At 50.7% G+C, this 24,481-nt stretch overlaps 1 protein-coding gene across 1 annotated transcript in view; it reads right to left on the bottom strand.

Annotated features, from left to right (window-relative positions):
- Positions 1-1,795: 1,795 nt before the first annotated feature.
- Positions 1,796-24,481, bottom strand: part of LOC142765310 (uncharacterized) — a 193,621-nt gene continuing 170,935 nt past the window's right edge. Inside the window, exons 5-6 of the mRNA XM_075866072.1 lie at positions 16,194-16,342; positions 1,796-1,945 (exon numbers count right to left, since the gene is read on the bottom strand). Coding sequence (XP_075722187.1) covers positions 1,841-1,945; positions 16,194-16,342 — 254 coding nt within the window. The 3' untranslated portion in view covers positions 1,796-1,840. The remainder of the gene's footprint in view (positions 1,946-16,193; positions 16,343-24,481) is intronic.

Consider the following 24,481-nt stretch of genomic DNA (forward strand, 5'->3'; position numbering starts at 1 on the left):
TCAAGGGCGTTCCAGTTCAAACGTAAGGGCAACAGAGGATTTTTGAGTAAGGTCGACAGGGCAGCTCACCTCCATAAGCTGCGCAGCCTAGTTTTCTGGGGACATGCGGCGGTTAAACGATGGCGAGGGAGAGTGGCGACGCGTATTTGAACGAGAAGGGCGGCTTTGAGGCGGTGGCGACGACGGGACAGGGTGGCCGTAGTTCTCAGGGGCAGTAAATGCTGTAGACTCAGTGCGGATCGGATAACGGTGGCTTGGTGAACGGAATGAGTTACTGTAAGCGGGGTACGAGCCAAAAGACATAGATGGCTCTGGCTGTGGCAGTAACGAGCGATGTGTCCTGCGCGACCACAGCGGAAGCAGATCGGCTTATCATCAGCTGTTCGTCATTCAGACGGGTTTCTGGTTCGAGTAGAGTACGGACGGCGACGTCTCATGTCCACAGAAGCTATCGAGGGACCAGTATTATTCAGGGTGGGTGCAGTGGACAGGATACCAAGGTAAGCGAATTCCTGGCGGACAACACCCTGGATCAAGGCGACGGCTTGCGTTGAGGCGTCGAACAACGTAGGTTTGTTGGCAGCCGGGTAAGCGGACTCGAGTTCACGTGAGACGATGCGCGTCACGTCTTCGGTTGTAGACGGATGACAAGGAGTGGCTTCGCAAGACGACGTTGCCGCGGTGTTTGGTAGGCGCTTGAACTGCTGCAAAATGCGTCGACTCTTCGCCTGCTCGAGACGGCGGCACTCTTTGATCACGACGTCGATGGTCGTTACGTTCGTAAATACAAGCAGGCTGAACGCATCGTCGGCGATTCTTTTTAAAACGTGTGCAATCTTGTCGGTCTCAGTCATGTTGGGATCGGCCCTTTGACACAACGCTAAGACGTACTGAATATAAGTCAAATAGGGCTCAGTAGACGTCTATGTACATACGGCAATTGCCTTCAGGCATCAAGCTGGTGACCAAACGGGTTGCCAAAGAGGTCACGGAGCTGTAGTTTAAACATTTCCCAGCTTGGCATTTCGTGCTCATGGGTCTCAAACCAGATGCGAGGGGTCTTGTCAACATAGAAAATGACATTCGCAGGCATAACGGTTTGGTCCCAGCCATATTGCTTGCTGGCGCGTTCGTACATACTAAGCCACTTGTCCACATTCGCGTTGTCCTCTCCAGTAAAGGTACTGGGATCACGGGGTGTCGTTAGGGCGACGTACCGGGTTTCTGTCATTGCTGAGGTAGGTGGCGAAGCCGTATCCTTACCCAGAGCCATGGTAGCAGACGTAAGGAGGCGTCCACTGCGTAGCTCTGTTGTCAGAAGAGCACCCAGCACTTTCACCAAAATGTTACGTGAAAAATAACAGTAGTCAGTCTGCAGCCACAACGCAGCTGATGCTGATGCTGATGACCTCTGATGGATGGCGCTTACCCACAAAGGGGGATGGGCCAAGAACCGGGCGGCAGGATACTTAAATGAAAACTAAACTAAAAATGAAGCCAATCTGAAAAAGTAGCGTAAAATATTACTACCAAAAAACAAAAATGTGTGCTGAGCAAGCGGTCAAACCATCAGCTCACCGACAACGTCCACTTCTTCACTCTCAGTCTGAGGCACCTTTCTTGGGTATGTCCCCCTATGCCCTGTTTCAGTCAGCCGAAATCACGCAACAATATTGGTAATTTTGGGACGCTAAACCACAACAAAAATTATCGCAGAGGTTGCTTCACCCAGCCCACATTTAAGTTGCGATGAACACAAACACGGACCGAGTGCTACTTTCAACACACATGTTTATTTGCCGGGCTTAGTGTACTGATTATAACTCTGCCATCGCTACTGTCAGAACCTGGCTCCCGAGAGAGTGCCTTGCGCAGACTGATCTTCAAGCGTAGGAAGATTCAGCGTCCGGTTGTAGAGGGCCGTGTTTATGCTGATCCACTTGCGCTGTGGTATGAAAGGAAAGATGGGTACTTCTCATTACTTTTGCATGTGAACAAATTTGCAAAAAATCAGCATACCCACGTACAGCAGGAATCGATGATAAGCGAAGCACGCATAAGGAAGGTTGATATGTCATTTTAGGATCGCCACAACGTCACGATGTGGAGGTAAATTATGCCGTACACGACTTCCGTGCCATGATTATCATGCTTGATATGTGGGGTTTAACGTCCCAAAACCACCATATGATTATAAGAGATGCCGTAGTGGAGGGCTCCGAAAATTATGACCACCTGGGGTTCTTTAACGTGCACCCAAATTTCAGCACACGGGCCTACAACGTTTCCGCCTCCAACGGAAATGCCGTTGCCGCAGCCGGGATTGGATCCCGCGACCTGCGGGTCAGCAGCCGAGTACCTTAGCCACTAGACTACCGCGGCGGGGTGATTTTCATGTTTGGATGTGTGGTTTACTTTCGTCATCTATTCACGCCACGTGATGACAAATTCAGTACATGTGAAGCTAGCGAAACGGCCGCGAGCACGCCATGAACGTGGTATATTGTCATGTTCTTGCACGACACGCGTGTAATGATTATCATGTTTGCAACAGTGATATAACTTCGTCATCCATTGACGTCACATAACAACAAATTCGGTATATGTGGAGCTAGCGAAGCGGCTGCGAGTGCATCATGAAGGGTCTAATATACCCCAACGTGACATTGATACGCGCGCACGCTGGGCACAGCGATGCCATACGTTAACAAAACACGAGAACTCTATAGCCATAGAGAAATAAAAAATGGTTCGACATGCTGCGTTTCGCGCCGATGCGTTACCTAGACAGCGCTGCGTCTGTTTCATTTCGTGACGGAGGAACGCCGGACGCGCTGAAACTCGCATGCGTCAAACCAAACCAGTGCGGCGCGCGCCTGCGAGTATACGGCAGGACCAGTGCCAGGCGTGGCAACGCCAGCGTGCCGGGACGAAATGAACGCCGGTGCGCACGTGCGCCATGTCACGTGGAAGTGTATGGGCGCCATGACTGTGGCATGTAGTCTTGTCAACTGACACGCATCTCATGATTATCATGCTTGCACCAGTCACATACCTTCGTCATTCATTGACGTCACGTAATACCGAATTTGGCATATGTGAAGCTAGCGAAACGCCCGCGAGCACATCATAAGTGTGGCATATAGTCATGTTGTTACACGACACGCATGTCGAGATTATGTTTGGATCTGTCATTGACCTATGTCGCCCGTTCGCGTCACGTAATACCGAACATGATACTTTTGAAGCTAGCGAAACGGCCGCGAGCGCATGATGAGCGTAGCATGTAGTCATGTCACATGACACGCATCTCATGTTTGTCATGCTTGCATCAATCACATACCTTCGTCATCCATTCACTTACCGTAATACATATTTTGTATATGTGACGCTACCGAAATGGCTGCGAGTGCATCATTTGCGTGGCATGTAGACATGTTGTTACATGACACGGATGTCATAATTTTCATGTTATGGTCTGTCGCTTGTGTTCGCAATCATGCCATACCACTCCAGTTTTGCAAAATGTCATGTTAACGAAACCACCGCAAGAGCTGCAGGGCCATGAAATATAATTCATGACATTTATGGCATACATGTGATGATTTTTATGTAATGACAAATCAAGTATGTTATTCATACACTCATTGTATGCCATACTAAGTTTGGTATCGATATCATTATCGAAACGGACAGAAGAGCTAAAAGTAGTTGGTGGCTAGATAGATAGATAGATAGATAGATAGATAGATAGATAGATAGATAGATAGATAGATAGATAGATAGATAGATAGATATGCACTAAAGCATTCACTAATGCACACAATAAAAGAAGCAATGAGCGTCTTCTTTACAATACCTTCGTTGCATTTATGAAAAATAAATATCCATCCAGGCTCTGGAGAACAATTTCTTCTGCATCTTCTCTACCCTATTTGTTTATTCCCCCAGTGAAAATTTTGGATTGGTGCATAATAGAATCGTTGATGGATATAGTGGCAACAATTATTGGATGTGGTGGAAAAAACAGTGGATATGCTGGAAGCTGTAGCGGTCGTAATACCTGATGATATCGTGACTGGAAAAGTGGCAGATCGTAGAGGTGGTGGCGAGCTTCTTTTGGTGGTGGTAGCAGAGAGGCACTGCTAGTGACAGTGGAAATCTAGCTGATACAAAAAACTTGTGTTAGGTAGCTTGGTCAGTAACCTGAATGACGCTGGCGTGATGGAAGCTTGGTGGATGATGAAAAAGCGCATGACAGTATGAAAAATCACTTATATTTAGTGTTTTCTTCTCAAACGCGCAAAAATAATGTTTACGGTCGAAAGAATCTAATGCCGGTCATTACGCTTTCTAGCATGCTTTATAAATGCGAAGCGTATCTTAGCGAACGTCGGCGACTTTGAGCGTGCGTACCTACCTACTTACCTACCTACCTACCTACCTACCTACCTACCTACCTACCTACCTACCTACCTACCTACCTACCTACCTACCTACCTACCTACCTACCTACCTACCTACCTACCTACCTACCTACCTATCTACCTACCTACCTATCTACCTACCTACCTACCTACCTACCTACCTACCTACCTACCTACCTACCTACCTGCCTGCCTGCCTGCCTGCCTGCCTGCCTACCTACCTACCTACCTACCTACCTACCTACCTACCTACATACCTACCTACCTACCTACCTACCTACCTACCTACCTACCTACCTACCTACCTACCTACCTACCATCCTGCCTGCCCCGCCGCGGCGGTCTAGTGGCTAAGGTACTCGGCTGCTGACCCGCAGGTCGCGGGTTCGAATCCCGGCTGCGGCGGCTGCATTTCCGATGGAGGCGCAAATGTTGTCGGCCCGTGTGCTCAGATTTGGGTGCACGTTAAAGAACCCCAGGTGGTCGAAATTTCCGGATCCCTCCACTACGGCGTCTCTCATAATCATATGGTGGTTTTGGGACGTTAAACCCCACATATCAATCAATCAATCTACCATCCTGCCTGCCTGCCTGCCTATCTATCTATCTATCTATCTATCTATCTATCTATCTATCTATCTATCTATCTATCTATCTATCTATCTATCTATCTATCTATCTATCTATCTATCTATCTATCTATCTATCTATCTATCTATCTATCTATCTATCTATCTATCTATCTATCTATCTATCTATCTATCTATCTATCTATCTATCTATCTATCTATCTATCTATCTAGCCACCTACGACATTTAGCTCTCCTGGTCGTTTCGATAATCATATCGATACCAAAATTGGTAAGGCATAGCACGACTGTATGCCGAGCATAACTGACTAGTTATAGCATGAAAATTATGACGTGTATGTCATGAATGTCATAATTTACATTTCCTGGTCTTGCTGCTTTTGCGGTGGTTTTTCCACATGACACGTCGCAAAACTGGTATGGTATGGCATGGCTGCATGACGAGCACAAGCGACAGACCCTAACATGAAAATCATGCATGTAGTCATGTAACAACATGACTACATGCCACACTCATGATGTGCTCGCGGACGTTTCGCTAGCTTTGCATATACCAAATTTCGTATTACGGGACGTAAATGGATGATGAAGGTATGTGACTGGTCTAAACATGATAATAATGAGAAGCGTGTCATGTAACAACATGATGTACTTGCGGCCGTTTCGCTAGCTTCACATATACCATATGTGGTGTTACATGACATCAGAGAATGACTAAGGTATATGACTGGCGGAAACATAATAATTGTGAAACGCGTGTCATGCAAAACATGACTACGTGCTACGCTCATAGCACGCTGGCAGCCGTTTCACTAGCTCCCCGTTTACTAAATTTGGTATTACGTGACGTGAACGGCCGACGAAGGTAAATGTGACGTCCAAACATGATAATTGTGACATGTGTGTCATTGGAAGCATGACTACATGCTACGCTCATAGCACGCTCACGGCCATTTCGCTAGCTCCACATAAACCACATTTGGTATCACATGACAGGAATAGACGACGAAGGTAGATAACACGTCCAAACATGATAATCATGACATGCATGTGATGTAAAATGTGACTACTTGCTAAGCTCATGCGTGTTTGTGGCCGTTTCGCTCGCTCCATAAAGCACGCCACACGATACAAAGTTTGGTATCACGTGAAGTGAATAGACGACGAAAGTAAATGAGATATTCAAACATGATAATCACAGCATAGTAATCATGCGTGGCATAGTTTACGTCCGCTTCGTAACGTTGTGCTCATTTAAATGTGACGTATCGACATACCTCATTCGTGCTTCGCATAACATCGATTCCCACAGCACGTCGGATTGGCGATTTGTTTTTTGTAGCGAATTGTAACAAAAACTTTGCGCTGTTGCTATCGTCGCGGGGTCGGGATGTGAATGAAGAGAGCTCTGCACTAGGTCGAAGAAGAAACTGTTTATTCGGGCCGAACTTGTGGCCACTAAAAAGGAAAGTGAGACACTGGCACTGATAGTGACGAACAGAGCATCGGCCATCGATCAACTGACAAGCGGCGAATCGTGTTGGCATTTATACACTTGTCATCGAATATTCTAGCGTTATCGCTAGTGGCGACGTATGTTCCAGAATAATCGGTAATATTCCCGAAATAAGCGTAATTTTAACAAAATGCTCTCCTGCCATCCCGAAGTTTCTCGAATGGCGTGGACGTGGTTTGCGCTGGGAATTATTGGCAGTAAAACGATGTGGTAACGAAACTTCAGGACGAAACGAGCCACTATTATCCCAGTGCCAATCGTTACCGGTAGCAGTAGTTTGTGTTTATTAGATATTGTGAGACAACTTTCAAGCAGCAAGACACTTCTTTAATGAAACATTAGCCTAAGCTCCTGTACTCAGACCCTAGCAGTGATGATGATTATCTAAAGATTATAGGAATAAGAATACGAATAATGCTCAGAATATTCACATTTTAGTTGGAGGTGTACATCGCATTTGTCTCAAGTATGCGACATGAAAAATTGAGGTTAAACGGTGAAGCAGTAAGTTAAATAGTCATGCTACGAAAAGGAAAGCCCATGTCATGCAGTGATTAGCGTATTCGGCTCGAAATAAGAAGGCGGCACATTTGAATTCTAGCTGTTTCAGGTTTTTTATAATTTTCTACGGATGCTTTTTGTATCACTCTATCTACCAATAATTTGTGTTCTGTTTCGGAGCTTAGAATGGTGGTTCTGACACTGTACAGTCGTTTGGCACTCCAGAATTGCCGGCACTCCAGTATTTTCAGCATTCACCGCACCTTAGCATACACCATGTGCCACAAATACTCCATCAACATAATCCGCTGTAATGGTCGATGGCGTAATCCACCCTTCTTCTGTAGGACATATTTTCCATAGAACAAAACCTCCTCGAATTATCATACTTTAACAAGTGTTTTTAACAACGAATTCAAGTGCAGCAATATATCTGCTCTTCCTATATCCTGGAAGTTAGTGCCTTCGAAGTACGTGTATATATAATAAATCCCAATTTTACAAATCTGGCCCATACGGCTTCTTAAATATATTTCTCAAGTGGCATTGTGGGAATCGAAAGCGCCCTCCTACCTGGCATCTCGTTAGCTGGCGCCCAAAGTTATGTGGAGATAGGTTTGCACAAGGCTTACCTACTAAGCGCAACCGTGTAGGGATGCGACGTCCTCCACTGCCGCTGCGTGCGAAGACGCTGCGGCCGGGTTCGTTGATTTCTCCGGCACGGCGCAGAAACCACGCACGAGGCAAGATAACAACAACAACGGGTTTAACAATCCAAAATACAGCACAGTGCGACACTCACGGGCTTGCAGGCCGTATAGGGAACTCCGCAAGACCGAGCAAGTACGCCGCGACTACTCCTGCACAAGGGCCCAAGTCGAACACACGAGCGAGAAGCCGCCTGCTGAGCAGTGCGTCAACCCCTCGTGGAGACCTGAGAGCATCTGCCGCGACAAGTGAATCGTCGGGCGCAACACAGTTCGTAGGAGAGGAGGATGTCACGCACGCCCAAAAGGAAATGGCGCTGCGTTGTGACGTAGGCCCGCGCAGCGCGCCAGCCTAGCGTGCCCGGACATGCCAGCGCGGGAAGGAGCCGACGGTTGACTGGCCCAGACCAAGGGGCAGCCATCTTGGCGGATGCTGGTGCTTATGCGCGCCCGGGCTACGCTGTCGGCACGCGCGCGGCAGCTGGGGAACGAGGCGCCAGGTAGGAGGGTACTCTCGATTTCCGCATCCCCCCCCTCCTAAGACCGAGGCCGCCCTAAAGAGGCCGTAACAGCATCCCGCGACACTTTTATTCAAAACAACTGAGTTCCAGCTCAGTTCCGTCCACGAGATCGTCGGGCGCCCCGGTGTCTTCGTTCGGCGGCGTTTCAGCCGGAGCCAGGGGCCGCGGGAGGGTGGCGGACACCGCAGCAGCAATGGCCGACTTTAATGAAGAGCCCGTGACGAGTGCCGCCACGACCGCCTGATGGGAGTCGGTCGACAGGGCGGGTCGAAGGCCCGGGCCAGGCGGCACCGCTGGAGGGGACAGGACCGCAGGGTCACCGCCGGACTTCGCTCGGTGAACCCGCGAACGGAAGTGGGTAGCCTCGTGCACCACAAGGACACCACAAGCGTCGAAGTAGGAGGCCTCACGAACAGGCGGCAGCGAGGCACCTCCGGAAGCGTCGGGCAGGTCCGGAACGGTGCGTCCGCAGAAAGGACGCGGGTCGGACTCGGGGTCTAACCCCACCCAGACTTTGCGTTGCTTGGACCAGCGACGAGTCGACACGAAGGCGTGGGGCCTCAGTGCCATGTTGGAACGTCCACCTAGCGACTTCAAGACGAGGCGGTGTCTTGTTAGCCGGGGCCGGGGGAGTATTCGACGGAGGCAGCATGGACGTGGCTGGTGCCTGCAGAACAACCGAGCACGCGGCCGGTCTCCCGGGCTTCTTCTTGGAGGAACGGGCCATCGAGGAGGACATCATGAATGCTGGGGTGTCGGTGAAAAGCAGAAACGCAACTGAAGGTGCGGCCCCGGAAGCGCGAAAGGCTGGCCCAATAAAGAGAGCCTACTCCTTCGGATTCGAGGTTGCGTCAGACAATAGGGCGCACGCTTCCCTTCTCCCGCCGACTACGCGGAAGATACCCAGTGAGAGGATGAGCCATCGGGGAAAGGGCTTTTCTCTCTCGAGCAGCCGGGAGCGCTGCGAACTGGGTGGATATTACGCGCGCAGCGCCTGTAATGGTGTTCCCAGGAGGAAAGCTCGCTAGGTAGCCGTTACTGTCGCTTCTGGATAGGCTATCGCACAGCAGCTCTCAATCTCCGCTCCCTTACATGGAGGGGATAACGTCCCGCTACATGCTGGAGGCGAAAATCAGTCTAAGTGCGTTTTCGCAGGTTGTACTGGAGGCGTGGTTTGGAACCAGCCTTATCCCAGTTTCCCAGCAGTTCAGTGACCGCCTCCCACTCCCCGAAGTCGTTGCTGCGGGCAAGGAAAGGTTTGAGGTCGGAGACGTTAACTGGACCGTCGACTGGTCTCCCTTGGTAGTCAGCCAGCTTGTATACCAGGGGCGACACTTTGGTGTGCACTCGGTATGGGCCCAACCACTTGGCAGAAAAGCAGCCGAGATGCTTTTGGCGGTGTCACTCAAGACGTGATTGCGCCTGAGGACAAGATCACCGACATCGTAACGGACATCCTGATGCGACCGGTCGTATTGAGCCTTCTGACCAGCTCGAGCTTTTGCCAGGTTGGAACGCGCCAGGTCGAGGGCCATGTTCATCCGTGAGCGCAGTTCCGCCGCGTAGCCAGACGGGCTGACCTTCGCGGCGCTTGCGTAGGACGCGCTCCATAGGGCTAGGCAGCTCTCTCCCAAAGTTGAGGAAGGCGGTCGTGTACCCTGTTGAGCGATTGACCGTAGACCGCAAGGAGAAGCCTGTCTCATTGAGACAGGCATCCCAATCCCTGTGTTGCTGCGCAAAGGCCCTCAGCAAGGGCTTGGGGTTCGGGTTGATCCGCTCGCTCGGGTTGACCTGTGGGTGATACGTGGTTGTTTTATGGTGCTTAATGCAAAAGGCAGCACACGCACCCACGAACACCTTGGCCGTGAAATAGGACACATTGTCCGTGATCAACTCCGCAGGAAAGCCGAAGCGGGTAAAGACCTCGGTCAACTTGTCCCAGATTACGCGTGCCATTAACTTCCGAAGGGGAAACAGTTCGACCCACTTCGTGAAGTGATCTGTGACAGCCAGGAGAAAAACATGGCCTCTCCGGCTTTTTGGGAAATGTCCCATAATGTCACAGGCCGCGACCTGCCAAGGTTGTTGGCTGTCGATCGTCTGCATGAACCCGGGAGGCTTGCCCCCGCGGGCTTCACGCATTGGCACACGTGGCATGAGCGGGCGTAGTGAAGGGCTTCGCGCTTCAGGTCAGGCCAGGTAGCGGAGCGGCACAACTTTTGAAAAGTCTTAAGGCTACTCACGTGTCCGGCCAACCGCGAGTGGTGAAAATAACCTAGGGTGGCTTTCCTTAGACTTCGGGGTATCACCACCTTGAAAGACTCCTCGGGAGCTTCTTCAGATGGGTCGTAGTGCAGGAGAACGCCGTCGGCATCAAGCGGGTACGAATCCAACGTGCCCGCAGCAATACCAGCCTGCGTACGGCAATCGGCGCCGACAGCAATACCAGCTGTCTGTTCGCGCCCGGCGGCTTGACCACCCTGCCCCGCTTGGGAGCTAAGCTGTTTGAGCTCGTCAACGATGTGTTGACAAAACGGATCGTCCTGCTGTGCCTTGAGCAGCTCCTCTCTGCTAAAGACGATACCGGTGGACGTGACAGGGTCTACCAGGTATGCATCCTCACCCGAGGCTGTCGACTCGAAAGTCACTGCGCCATAGGGGTTCGCGCGTTTCGACCCTTTGGAGCCAGAGGGCCCGGGGTCTATATGATGCGACTGCTCTCGGGAGTGGCGGACATAAGTGCCGGACGCCAAAACGGGGGCAAGCGAGAAAGCGTCAGCCACGATGTTCGAACTCCCTTTCCGGTAGCGCACAACAAAGTTGTACCGCTGCAAGGTCAACGCCCAGCGTGCGAGGCGCCCCGAGGGCTCGTGCAAGCGCTTAAGCCAGGTGAGTGCCATGTGGTCCGTTTCTACCACGAATGGCACGCCGTCGATATAGCAGTCGAACTTCCGGAGAGCAAGAACTGTAGCGAGACATTCCCTTCCTGTGACACTATAGTTATGCTCGGCGCCGTTAAGTGACCGGCTCGCAAAGGTGACTGGCCGGAGGACGCCATCGTTCTCCTGAAGGAGTACCGCGCCGAGACCCAGGTCACTCACGTACGCTTGGACAACGACGTCCCTGTTCAGGTGGGCAGCTTTAACTCGGCTGTGGCCACTAGAGCTTTGGAAAGTGCCTTCAAGGCTCGCTCTTGTTCTGGCCCCCAGCTCCATCGTGCCGACTTTTTCAAGAGTGCAGTCAAGGGCGCTTGGAGGGCCGCATAGTTTGGGATGAACTGTCGATAGTAGTTCACCATGCAGAAAAAGCGCCTCAGGCCTGAATGTTTGCCGGCGTCGGGTACTCCACAATGGCTCGTACCGTCTCCTCGCACGGCAGAACACAACCGCTCTGATGGTGAAGCCTAATATTGAGATGCGAATCTCAGCTATTTGAGCTTTCTTCGGGTTCAAAGTCAACCCGGCGGCACGCAACCTCCCGAGGACATTCTCCAAGTGGTGAAGGTGCTCCTCGAACGTTCGAGAGAAGATGACGATGTCGTCGAGGTACGCCATGGCTTGTTGCCTCTTAGCGTCCCATAGAACGCGGTCTATCAATCTCTGGAACGTAGCTGCAGCTCCAGAACAGCCAAACGGCATGCGGGTAAACTCGTACAAACCTCTGTGAGAGGTGAACGCAGTTTTTCCACGTCAGCCTGCTCCATCTGAACCTGTAGGTAACCGCGGCTAGCATCCAAGTTGCTGAAGTAGCAAGCACCGCCTAGAGCAGCCGCGATCAAGTCCACGTTAGGCAGAGGTTAAGCATCTTTCCCCGTGAACTCGATCAGCCGGCGGTAGTCTACACAGAGCCGGTGAGAGCCGTCTCTTTTGGGGGCCATTACCACCGGTGAACCCCAAGGACTGTTTGAGCGTTGGACAACTCCGGTCTCAATCAACTCATCCAGTGTCTGGTCAATTGCTTTCCTTTTTGCCGCACTAACGGGGCGAGGATTGCATTTCCACGGTTGTGCGTCGCCTGTGTCAATCCGGTGCTTCACCAGAGAGGTGCAACCCGGGCGTTCCGTGAATGTATCGCTGAAACGTGCCAACAGTGACGAAAGGCGTGCTTTCTCGCCTTTAGACAAGCTGTCCGGCAAAGGCGGCAGCGAGCCATTCGAGTTGCTGCTTAGCGGGGGGGTCACCGGCATAGCCGAGACCTCGTTCACCGCGGCAGCATTATGCTCGAGGAAAAGATGTACGCACGGACTGTTTTCTGGCGCGCCGGCCAAAGGACCTGTTGTGGCGTCGCAGGGGCAACGCTTGGTCTCCTTTCCTCATTCTTCCTCGTGGCGTCCGGCGACTTACTGGCAGCCGATACCACGGGAGGTGCAGCGAAAGGCCGTAGGGCGCCAGAAGGGCCGTCCCTGTAGCCTCCGCTGGCGACGTCGATCACGATACCTGTGCGCGCTAGAAAGTCGCGACCAAGAATCACAGGCACGGAAAGACCAGGAAGATGCACAAAGCGCTTTCGGCGTGCGCGAATTTCCCAACGCACAACCAACTGCACAGCGCCGCACGAGGTAGCGGTACCACTGGTGAGGTGGAAGGCAGTGTCACAAGCTCCAATGCGGACAGAGCGGTCGCGCAAATAAGCCCTAACCTCTTTTCCGAACAGTGAGATCGAAGCCCCGGTATCCAGCAACGCCGCAAACTCTCGACCAGCGATCGTAAGGGCGATGAACGGTGCCGGCGTGGCTGGAATATCATGTCCGGCGCGACACGACATCGGTGCCAGAGGTTGTGTTACACCCCCATGCTCTTTTACTGCTGCAGCCGCCGGCAAGCGGGAGCTCACCGACGGCTCACCCCGTTTCCCGACGGGCGAGCAGGCCCTTGTGTCGGTTGGGGCGCGTTGCACTCACGCGCAGTGTGACCACGCTAACCGCAACGAAAGCAGACAGCGCCTTTTTCTCCAACAGGGAGGGATTTTGGTGATCCTTTAGAGCTACGAGGTGTCCGTTCGCTAGCCGCAGTGGGGGCTCCGCGATCAGATATCCCCTCGTGCACTGGAGCAGGGGTTTCCGTTCTTGTTCACGCTGCCGGGCAACAGTGGCTGCCCGGGCGTACGAGTACGGGTCCAGAGTGCGGTCCGATACATCGAGCACGTCTCGGTCTCACGGCATAGGCCGCCTCATGGTTCGGAGAACCGCAGTGTGACGAGTCACGACCAGCCCACGCGCAACGAGGCTCGAGAGACGCGGACGGCGGTGGCGGGCGGGCGATAGGCTCGCGCCGCCAGAATGTCGCCCTGAATAGGCTTCGCATCGGATGCCAGCTCGTTTATGTCACGATACGGGGCGCTCCGAAGGTAAGCGGCGAAAGTTGGATGAGCCTGACGTATGGCTCGCTCCACGTTCTCGGCGTCTGATGCCGCAGACTCGGCAAGGAGGTAGAGCTCCTGCAAAGCCCGAACGTACTCGAGAAGAGATTCGTCGGGATGCTGTGTTCGAAGCTCTAACTCGCGACGCATGAGGCGCTCGTATCCAGGAGGAAGGAATTTGCTACGGAAGAGCGCCCTAAACTCCTCCATCGAGCGAGCTTGGTGGCCGACGCGCCGATACCACCTCGCCGCTTTGGTTGTCAGCGACACGGGCAAAACAAAGCCAAGCATAACGCTGTCGCTCAGCCGCGTAGCCTGCTGATAGCGGTGCAGCGCCTCGAGGTACTCTGTGGCACTGATGCGGTCCGAATAACCGCTGTACTCAGGCAGAGGTACCCTTAAGCTACTCGTAACGCTTGGTTGAGGGGACTCGGGGTCTCCCTTTAAAGCACAAGGCTGCAAGCGCACCGCTTCCAAGAGAACGTTTAGGAGCTGCGCCACAGTTGCGTGCAGCGGTGATTGCTCCGAGGCGGGCGCGGCCGTAACAGGTGCGCACCTCTTCCCCAACATGCACGTCTGACAGAAAAGGGCAAGCACACGGCATGGAGGAGGGTAGGGTTTGCGTTCCGACTACAGCATGAGGCCTCACGCGACTGGCAAACGGGCCGACAGCGGAGCACGGTGGCCAACGTCCGTCGAAAGCGTCGCCTACGCGAGTCTCAGGCCAGCGAGCGTCGGTGAACGCGGCGACGTTGTCGGTTAAGCGAGCAGGCTCGCGAACGACATCGTCAACCCTTTGCGCTCGGGACCACGACGGGTCAGTAAGCACGTTACCGCCAACACCTGAGTGTTCCCGGTAGGAAGGACTGGGTGCGGCGATTTGAACTGTCAACCGTGCTGCTGACGGGGAAAGGCCAGCGAGCGGAGACTGCACCGGAACGGGACCGTAAGCGTGTGAGTCTTGAACAGCTGATACAGCCCGTTACTGGCTTGGCTAGGAGGGTGGTCTTCGTTCAAGCACCTCGCATCACCGTAGGGGGCCCCGAGAAAGGGATCTTTCCCGGTGAACGAAAGCAGAGGTTTGCCGAGAGGGCCGTACCCTGTGATGTTGAAGCCGTCCGCCTCAAACGAGACCAAGTCCGTCGCCACAGGATCGAACAGGAACGAGCGCCTTGAAGGGGTCTGCTCTGAATCCATGCCGAAACCAAGTTGGACGCCAGTTAAGTGGAGATAGGTTTGCACAAGGCTTACCTACTAAGTGCAACCATGTAGGGATGCGACGTCCTCCATTGCCGCTGCGTTCGAAGACGCTGCCGTCGGGTTCGCCGATTTCTTCGGCACGGCACAGAAACCACGCACGAGGCAGGATAACAACAACAACGGGTTTGCTAACCCAGATGCAGCACAGTGTAATTCACGGGCTTGCAGGCCGTATAGGAAACTCCGCAAGACCGAGCAAGTGCGTTTGCCTAGGGTGCGACAACTCCCGCACAAGGGCCGAAGTCGAACGCACGAGCGAGAAGCCGCCTGCTGAGCAGTGCGTCAACCCCTCATGGAGGCCTGAGAGCATCTGCCGCGACGAGCGAATCGTCGGGCGCAACACAGCTCGTAGGAGAGGAGGATGTCACGCGTGCCTAAAGGGAAATGGCGCTGCGTTGTGACGTAGGCCCGCGCAGCGCGCCAGCGTAGCGTGCCCAGACATGCCAGCGCGGGAAGGAGCCGACGGTTGACTGGCCCAGATCAAGAGGCGCCCTGGCAGCCATCTTGGCGGATGCCGGTGCTTATGCGTGCCCGGGCTACGCTGTCGGCGCGCGCGCGGCAGCTGGGGAACGAGGCGCCAGGTAGGAGGGTTTTCTCGATTCCCACAGCATTCAAGATCGTTCGCAAGCTATTGTGCTACAATAAAAAAGAAAACAGTCGTTTCTGAAACAGTTCGCCCGTTAGGTGAGGGGAATAGCTAACACCATACCCCCTTTAAGTCGGGAAGCAAGCAATACCAAATCATAGGCAGGTATCTTTACTTTCTGCTCGCTCTAAACTTCTAATGCATTTAATTCACAAATACATTGCAGAATTCCTAACTCCGCCTAATATTCTTTTCCTACCATAGTCCGGCTTTCATGCTGGCCGTTCTACTGTTGCTGGAATTTGCGCGTGACATTGCTTCTTCCAATAATAACCTCCAGCAAATAGATGTCGTGTTTATTTAACCATTTTAATGCCTCTCTTGGTACGTTTAGGGAGACGTTTCCTTAAACCTGGCGCATTTTTTGGTGAAAGCAAGCTGGTCGACTGAATGATAGATTATTCGTGGTCGCATTCAGAACATTTATTCAGGTGAGATCATCTCATCAAGGGTTCCGTGAGATTGGTTGCTATTTTGCTCATTGATCACGTAGCAGAAATTACCGGTGATGCTCGTTTCTATGACGAATCTACGGTGTCCTTATGCTTCGTCACGTGATGTGACAGCACATATGGTGTGGTCATTACACGGACACAGTGACATTTTCCACCACCCATGCTGATGCAGATGGTCACTTTTCGCTTCTGATGTGGCATATCGAACATACCGTAATCTCGTCATGCAGACTGTTGAGGTCCATGGTGAAATTAGAGCGGCTGACCCATGTTGGCAGCTCTGTGCCGGACAAGTTCCACTGCGGGTACTGCAAGGCCCAGTCAGGGTACAAATAGTATTCGTCATGCAGTGCCGGCAAGCCTGCGTACGTGAATACAAGCTGTTCACACAGGCGCACTCCATTAAGCCCAACCAGCAATTAAGTCAACACAGCTGTTGTGTAAGGTTTCAGTCTAGAGTAACTTAAGCGGACATGACATGCGCTCAATTTAACAGAGGTTTTATTGCTTTGCCTGAAGATATAGAGCGTGTTTGAAGAAACGTGTCCGTTGTTATCGAAAAATTACAGAAAGGAGGTATGTGCACGCTACTTGCGTTGTTCCCTTTACTGTGGAAGAAGGCATCTTCAGATGCGTATGAAAATCATTGTTGCAGTAATTATAAAAATTTACATGACTGACGTCTTAACCAGTGGAAACAAGTGATCCACTCTAATGGGCGAATTCGAGTGCTTCCTGTCAATAGTCCATATGTATGAAAGGCGGCCATTGGTATTCACCGCGTGGCGAAGAAGGGGCTAGTTTAGCAAGCCAAAACGATACCAGCGCACCAGACAGAGCACTTCAAAAACGCCCTGAATGACGGCACTGTTTTTATTGCATAGGGGAGGAGGGAGGAGGATCAGTGAGCGTGTATAAACGGTCATACGACATGAAAACGCTGCCTCGAAACGAAGTAGGCGGATTAACAGTTGATAATGGAGAGGAATAAAATCTGAATAAAATCTATAGCCACCTGTTTGTTAGTTACGTCAAGCAACAAGTATCGGAAGAAGTTTCTTTAGGACCTACACGTCGTCATCAGTGCAATATTCCTAAATGTTTGAAGACATTTTTGCGTCAGGCACATTTCGAAAGCAGACTTCAAATGACTTCTGGGCATTCAAGGTCTTGCTACATCGCCACCTTCCTCATCAACAACACCTTCTCTCGCTTATTTCTCTTTTACCACCTCTCTTTTCCTAAAACTGAGTAGAAAATCATAAAACTGATTCAGGCTCCGCTTTCCTATCACAATGAATCTCTCTCACTCTCTTAATCTCAAATTGCTTTGTTGCATATGTGTCATTCGGCCTTGGCGTGGCGTGAATGTATAATAAATTATTGTGTCATTTTTTCCCATATTGCAGTATAGTTGCAATCCAGCTTGGGCCAAGCCTAATGAAGTACATATCGCAAAATAAATGAGCCCACAGAAGCTTTTCTTCATCTCTAGGTTGTACGCCTCCCTCTTCCCACTAGTTTAACACAATGTCGCCACATGGGTGAAACACTGATTGCGATAGCACAAGTCACCCTGAAGTGTGCGGAGTTGAATCTTTGGGATTGGGATCCGTCTTGGCGTCAGTCAACAAAAAAAAAAAAAACGCTTATGTAAGGAAACGCGGCTGATGGAACAGGTGAAGAAACCTTTAGAGAAAGAAATGGGCGATTTAGTAATGCGACACACCAGAGACGAAAAAACAAATCACAGCGTATCCACGGAGTGCATGATGATGAGTGGGGCGAAGCGTTCCTCAGCCCGTCTGCGTTTCCGTCCGTCCGTGCGTCTGTCAGTGCAATCGTCTGTGCGTCTATCCATTCGTCTGTGCGTCTTTTCATACGTCCGTCTGTGCATCCATCCATCCGTCCTTGCGTCGGTTGGTCCATCCATCCATCCGTCCATCCATTCGTACATCCGTCTGTCCGTGCATCTGTCTGTCTGTTCATTTGTCAATCTAGTGAGCACTTCAATTAGCGCCATCTCGCAACTTTCCATCATTTATTCTTCCTATAGAAGTACCGCCATCCAGAGGTCATTCCAAGGACTTAACGAGAGGTGGAACAGCTGGACTAGAAAAACCGCACGCGCTTACTTTCTTACGGCCTGCGCTTCGTGTCTAGTTACCACTTTTCGCCGCCGCTAGTTCGTGGCACTGTGGCCCAACTCTCGCTAAATCTTGCTAAAACCAAAGAGGTTACGCCGAGCAACGGAGCCGGAAATGCTGTAGGCTCGTGCGCTCCGATTTGGGTGCACGTTAAAGAACTCCAGGGGGTCAAAATTTCCGGAGCGCTCCACTACGGCGTCTCTAATAATCATATGGTGGTTTGGGGACGTTAAACCCCACATATCAATCAATCAATTACGCCCAGCGAGTTTAACGTGGCAACCTTTTCTTGTCAGAGAGTGCTCAATGTGCGTCCTTTTGTTACTAGTTTTCTTACTAAGCATCAAATTCAAGGTGAATTTTATTAGAAAATAAGTCACCGATACTCGTCTCAGTGCCTTAATTCATCAGAAACAACTATCCTTTTATTTATGATTAGCGTGCGTGGGTTCCCTCCTCAATTGAAGAGAGTGCACGCGTACCTCTCTTCTAGTCCGACCGTGGAAGTGGCTTACTACTACAACTATTACTACTAATACTACTACTACTACTACTACTACTGCTGCTGCTACTTGCTGCTGCTGCTACCACTGCTACTACTTCTACTACTACTTACAACAACAACAACAACAACAACAACTACTACTACTACTACTACTACTACTACTACAACTACTAATACTACTACTACTACTACATACATCGCAGGCGCAGCACCCACGGCTTAAGGAGCTTCGGCCCTAAAAAAGCACGCGAAGCGAACTCAGCGGTCAACCGACATGAGTTATTGTGAGACCTTTCTATGCAGTCCGGGGCTGAAGGATGTCCTGCTCGCTTGAGCCGACATCGTGAGCTGCCTTCTTACAATCTTCACACATATCTACAACGTGTGGGATGGTGTTTTGCAGTGATCATTGGGCATTATACGAAAGCTCATGGCGACAAACTCGAAACTCGCCAGGATCCGCGCCTTCTAGGGAAGAAAGTTCAGCGTTTCATCGGTGTTCCCAATTCTCAAATTATTGCTTGTACAGGAAAATAATGCACGTGAACGAAAAATCCCGTGGGGCAGCTCGTGATTTACTCGTTACATACGTCTTTCCGACAGCTGGCAAAAAATATATATTAAAAATAAACTAGCTCAACCACCATATTTTACTCGACTGTCGAGCTCGACAAGTTATTTAGGTGCCAACAGTGATCTGCTTCTTGTGTGTTCATGGCCACTTTCAGGTGATAATTTTTTAGACTTTTATTTAGAAAGGGCAAAGCAAAAATGTGTCTATGGGCACATAGTGGCATCGTGTTTGCCGTTCTGGCGATGCAGCTTACACAAAACATTATCAATGCATGCAAACGACGCATAAAAAGAAAAATCTTTCCGAAGGGAACGCTGATGGGATGCGAAGCAGCAGAGGTGCGCACTGCGTTGACCTGGTTGAAACGGGTGTAGACGCGGGTGCTGAAAGAACGGTTTGAAGTGAAGGCTGGTGCACACCGGCGACTAGCAGTGGTCGCGCGACCATTTGCGACTGGTGACAGAGAAGCAAACTGATGTTCACACTGGCAGAGACTGCATGTGAGCGACCGGAAGTCGCAAACACGGAGATCGCACAACCGGATCGCACAACCGGATCTCGTTATCAGCGAGAACTCTGGAGACCAGCACCGATCAGCTGATTGTCACTAGCCGAGTGATCGGAGCGAACCGAGTGCGCCACATTTATTGTTTTTGTCCGTTCTGGCGCAGCTTCATCAGCAGCGTCAAGGAGTTCGATTCAAGCGAAGAACAAGAAATTGTCATAGCGCTGATGCGCTATCCCATGGTGTCAGCGCTGGCAGCACAGAAGCCTACAAAGAAAAAAAAAGGCTGGTGGGGGGTGAGACCGTCCCTTTGCTCGCTAGAGTTGGCCAGCCATGCAGGCCGCCTACCTCCAAAACTGCGCTGAGACGACTAGCAGTAATTCCGAGAGTGGTACGTATTCAGGAATGGTCCTTGAATTTAACTTGACTTGCCACGGCCTACAATGCAGCACAAACACGTCGCGAATGCGGTGTCTTTAGTCGGTGCCATGGCATGAAGAACAAACGCGTTCCAAAGGTGCTGCATTGAAGGTGGTGACAAGTCAAGTTCAAGACAAAAAAAGGCAGATCCCACGCACAATGGGAATCGATGATATGCGAAGCACGAATGAGAAAGGTTGATATGTCGCCTAAAAATCAGCACATAGTTACGAGGTGGAGGTAAATGATGCCGTACATGACTTTCGCATCATGATTATTATGTATGAATGTGTCGTTTACCTTCGTCATCTATTCAACGGGACACCGAATTTAGTATATGTGGAGCTAGCGAAACGGCCGCGAGCACGCTATGAGCGTGATATGTTATTATGTTCTTACATGACACGCATGCCAAGGTTATAATGTTTGCACCAGTAATTTATTTCGTCATTCATTGACGTCAAGTAACACCAAATTTGGTATATGTGGAGCAAGCAGAAAGGCCGCCAGCGCATCATGAAGAGCCCAGCATACTCCAATGTAGAGATCACGCGCGCGCCCGCTGGGTACAGCGACGCTGCGTTAGCAAAACGCGAGCACTCTATAGCCTGACGGCAGGCACGACCGGTGCGACCAGCGTCCGTTGGCGCGGCCCGACGGCAGCCGGTGCGACATGCTGCGTTTCGCGCCGATGCGTTACCCAGACAACACTGCGCCTCCCCCTATTCGTGATGGAGTGACGCCAGACGCGCTGAAACGCGCATGCGTCAAAGCAACGCCGCGCAGCACTCACCTGCGAGTATATGTCAGGACATGCGCCTGGCGTGGCAACGCCGGCTTGACGCGACAAAATGAACGCCGGCAAGCACCCCCCCCCCTCCACGTCGAATTGTATTGATGCCTGGAGTGCAGCATGTAGTCATGTTATCACATGACACACAACTCAATATTATCATGTTAACACAAATCACATACCTTCGTCATGCATTGATGTCACGTAATACCAAATTTAGCATATGTCAAGCTAGCAAAACGGCCGCGAGCACATCATGAGTGTGGCATGTAGTCATGTTGTGACATGACACGCATGTCGCATTATCATGGCATGGATGTGTCATTTACATATGTCGTCAGTTCGCGTCACGTAATATCGAGCTTGGTACATGTGAATCTAGTGAGCGCATCATGAGCGTAGATGTAGTCAAGTTGTTACATGACATGCATCTCATGTTTATCATGTTTGCACCAGCATCATACCTTTGTCGTTGATTCACGTCCCATAACACCAATTTGGCATAAGTGGAGCTAGCAAAACGGCCACCAGCGCATCATTAGCGTGGCATGTAGTCGTGTTGTTACATGACTCGCATCTCATGAAAGTCATGTTTGCACCACTCACATACCTTTGTCATCCATTCACGTACCGTAATACCAAATTTCGTATATGTGACGCTAGTGAAACGGCCGCGAGCGCATTTTGAGCGTGGTATATAGTCATGTTCCTACATGACACACACGTCATGATTCTCATGTTAGGGTCTATCGCTTGTGTTCGCTATGCAGTCATGTCATACCATATCAGTTTTTCAACATGCCATGTGAACGAAACCACCGCAAGAACTGCGGGATCATGAAATTTAAAATCATGACATTCATGACATACGTGTCATAATTTTCATGTTATGACTAGTCAATTATGTTCTTCATACAATCATGTTATGCCATACTAAGTTTGGTATCGATCGCCTCACCGCAGTGGTCTAGTGGCTAAGGTACTCGGCTGCTGACCCGCAGGTTGCGGGTTTGAATCCGGGCGGTGGCGGCTGCATTTCCGATACAGGCGGAAATGTTGTAGGCCCGTGTGCTCAGATTTGAGTGCACGACAAAGAACCCCAGGAGCTCGAAATTTCCGCAGCCCTCCACAACGGCGTCTCTCATATACATATGTTGGTTTTGCGACGTTAAATCCCACATATCAATCTATCAAGCTCGGTATCGATAACATTACCAAAACAGCCAGGAGAGCTAAATGTCTTAGGCGGCTAGATAGGTAGATACATAGATACGCTCAAAGTCACCGAAGTTTGCTAAGAAATGCTTTGCATTTAAAACAATTCTCAATATGTGGAAAATATAGTGCACAGTCCATTTTATCTTCACTTTGACGGTGTTTAGCTTCTTGCGAATGCCGCCACGCAAATTACACACTTTGCTTGAGCTGCTGCGCCCTGCCATCTCCAAGCCAAGTATTCCGTGGTGGTCATCGTGCAACAGAGCCAGTGGAACGCACTCTTTTGTATCTAGCGGCAGGAAGCACGCGATGAAAAAAAACTGGGCCTCGCTGATTGTTTTCGGCAGCTCAGCGACTGCAGTCGCGCGACTGAAAAATCAATCAGGAAGCGACTAGCCAAAGCAGTCGCTTTGCGACTGTTTGCGACCAGTCGCGAATTGTCACGCGACCACTGATAGTCGCTGGTGAGCACTAATCTAAACTCGCTGTAGCGTTCAAGGTTGGAGCACACCGGCCACTAGTAGTAGTCACACGACCATTTTCAACTAATCGCAACCAGTTGCGAATAGTCGCAAACGTGCGAGAAACTCTCGCCTCTTTAGGTGCACCTCAAGCGCTAAGCGGCGTCTGCGCCCACATGAAACATGGTGGTTTGACCCCGTCACTTTTCATGGCGTTACGAGACGCGCGCCGAAGTGGACTACTTCGCCTAGTGGTACATGTGCAGAAGCTCCACCTTCGTAGCTCTCCATTCAATGCCAAAAAAACTGGCAGATCCTACGTACAGTGGGAATCGATGATGTGCAAAGCACGAATGACTAAGGTGTATATGTCATTTTTAAAATGGCACAACGTTACGAGGTGGAGGTACATGCATTTCGTGTCATGTTTGGATGTGTCGTTTACCTTCGTAATTTGTTAACGTCGTGCACGTGATACCAAATTGAGCATTTGTGGAGCTAGCGAAATGACCACGAGCACACTGTAAGCGTGGTATGGTGTCACGTTCTTACACCACACGCGTGTCAGTATTATCAAGTTGGCACCAGTTATATACATTCGTCATACATTGATGTCACCCAACACCAAATCTATGTATATATGTGGAGCCAGCAAAATGGTCGCGCGCACATCATGAAGAGCCCAATATACTCCAATATAGCGCTGACGCACGCACACCCTGGGCACAGCGACGCTACGTTAAGAAAACGCGAGCACTTTATAGTCTGACAACAGGCGCGACCGGCGCGACCAGCTTCTATCGGCGCAACCCGACGGCAACCGGTTGAAAATGCGACATGCTGCATTTCGCGCCGATGCGTTACCCAGACAACACTACGTTACCCTATTTTCGTAACGGAGGGACGCCGGACACGCTGAAACGCGCGTGCGTCAAAGCAACGCAGCGCGGCGCGCGCCTGCGAGTATATGGCCGGACCGGCCGCTGGCGTCGCAACGCCGGCGTGACGCATCGAAATGAACGCCGGCGAGCACGCGCACCGCGTCACATCAAAACGTACTGACACCTTGACTGTGGCATGTAGTCATGTTCTCACACGACACACATCTCATGATTATCATGTTTGCACCAGTTGCATACCTTCCTCATCTATTGACATCACGTAAAATCAAATTTGACATGTGTGAAGCAAGCAAAACGGCAGCGAGTGCAACATAAGTGTAGCATGTAGTCATGTTGGTACATGACACGCACGTCGTAATTATCATGTTTGTATATGTCATTTAGCTATGTTGTCCATTTGCGTCGCGTAATACGGAGTTTGGTACATGTGATGCTTGCGAAACGGCCGCAAGTGCCTCATGAGCGTAGTATGTAGTCATGTTACATGACACGCATCTCATGTTTATCATGTTTACACCAGTATCATACCTTTGTCGTCCATTCCCGTCCCGTAATACCAAATTTGGCATAAGTGGAGCTAACAATACGGCTGCCAGCGCATCATTAGCGCGGCATGTAGTCATGTTGTTACATGACAGGCATCTCACGAATGTCATGTTTGCACCACTCACATACCTTTGTCATCCATTCACGTACCGTAATACCAAATTTCGTATGTGTGACGCTAGTGAAACGGCCGCGAGCGCATTATGAGCGTGGCATGTAGTCATGTTCTTACATGACAGGCATGTCACGATTTTTAAATCAAGGTCTATCGCTTGTGTTCACTATGCAATCATTCATACCATACCAGTTTTTCAACATGCCATGTGCACAAAACCACCGCAAGAGCTGCAAGATCATGAAATGTAAATCATGACATTCTTGACATGCGTGTAATAATTTTCATGTTATGAGTAGTCAGACATGTTCTTC

This window comes from Rhipicephalus microplus, chromosome 1 (assembly GCF_043290135.1).
Source record: "Rhipicephalus microplus isolate Deutch F79 chromosome 1, USDA_Rmic, whole genome shotgun sequence".
In the NCBI taxonomy this organism is placed as follows: Eukaryota; Metazoa; Arthropoda; class Arachnida; order Ixodida; family Ixodidae; genus Rhipicephalus; species Rhipicephalus microplus.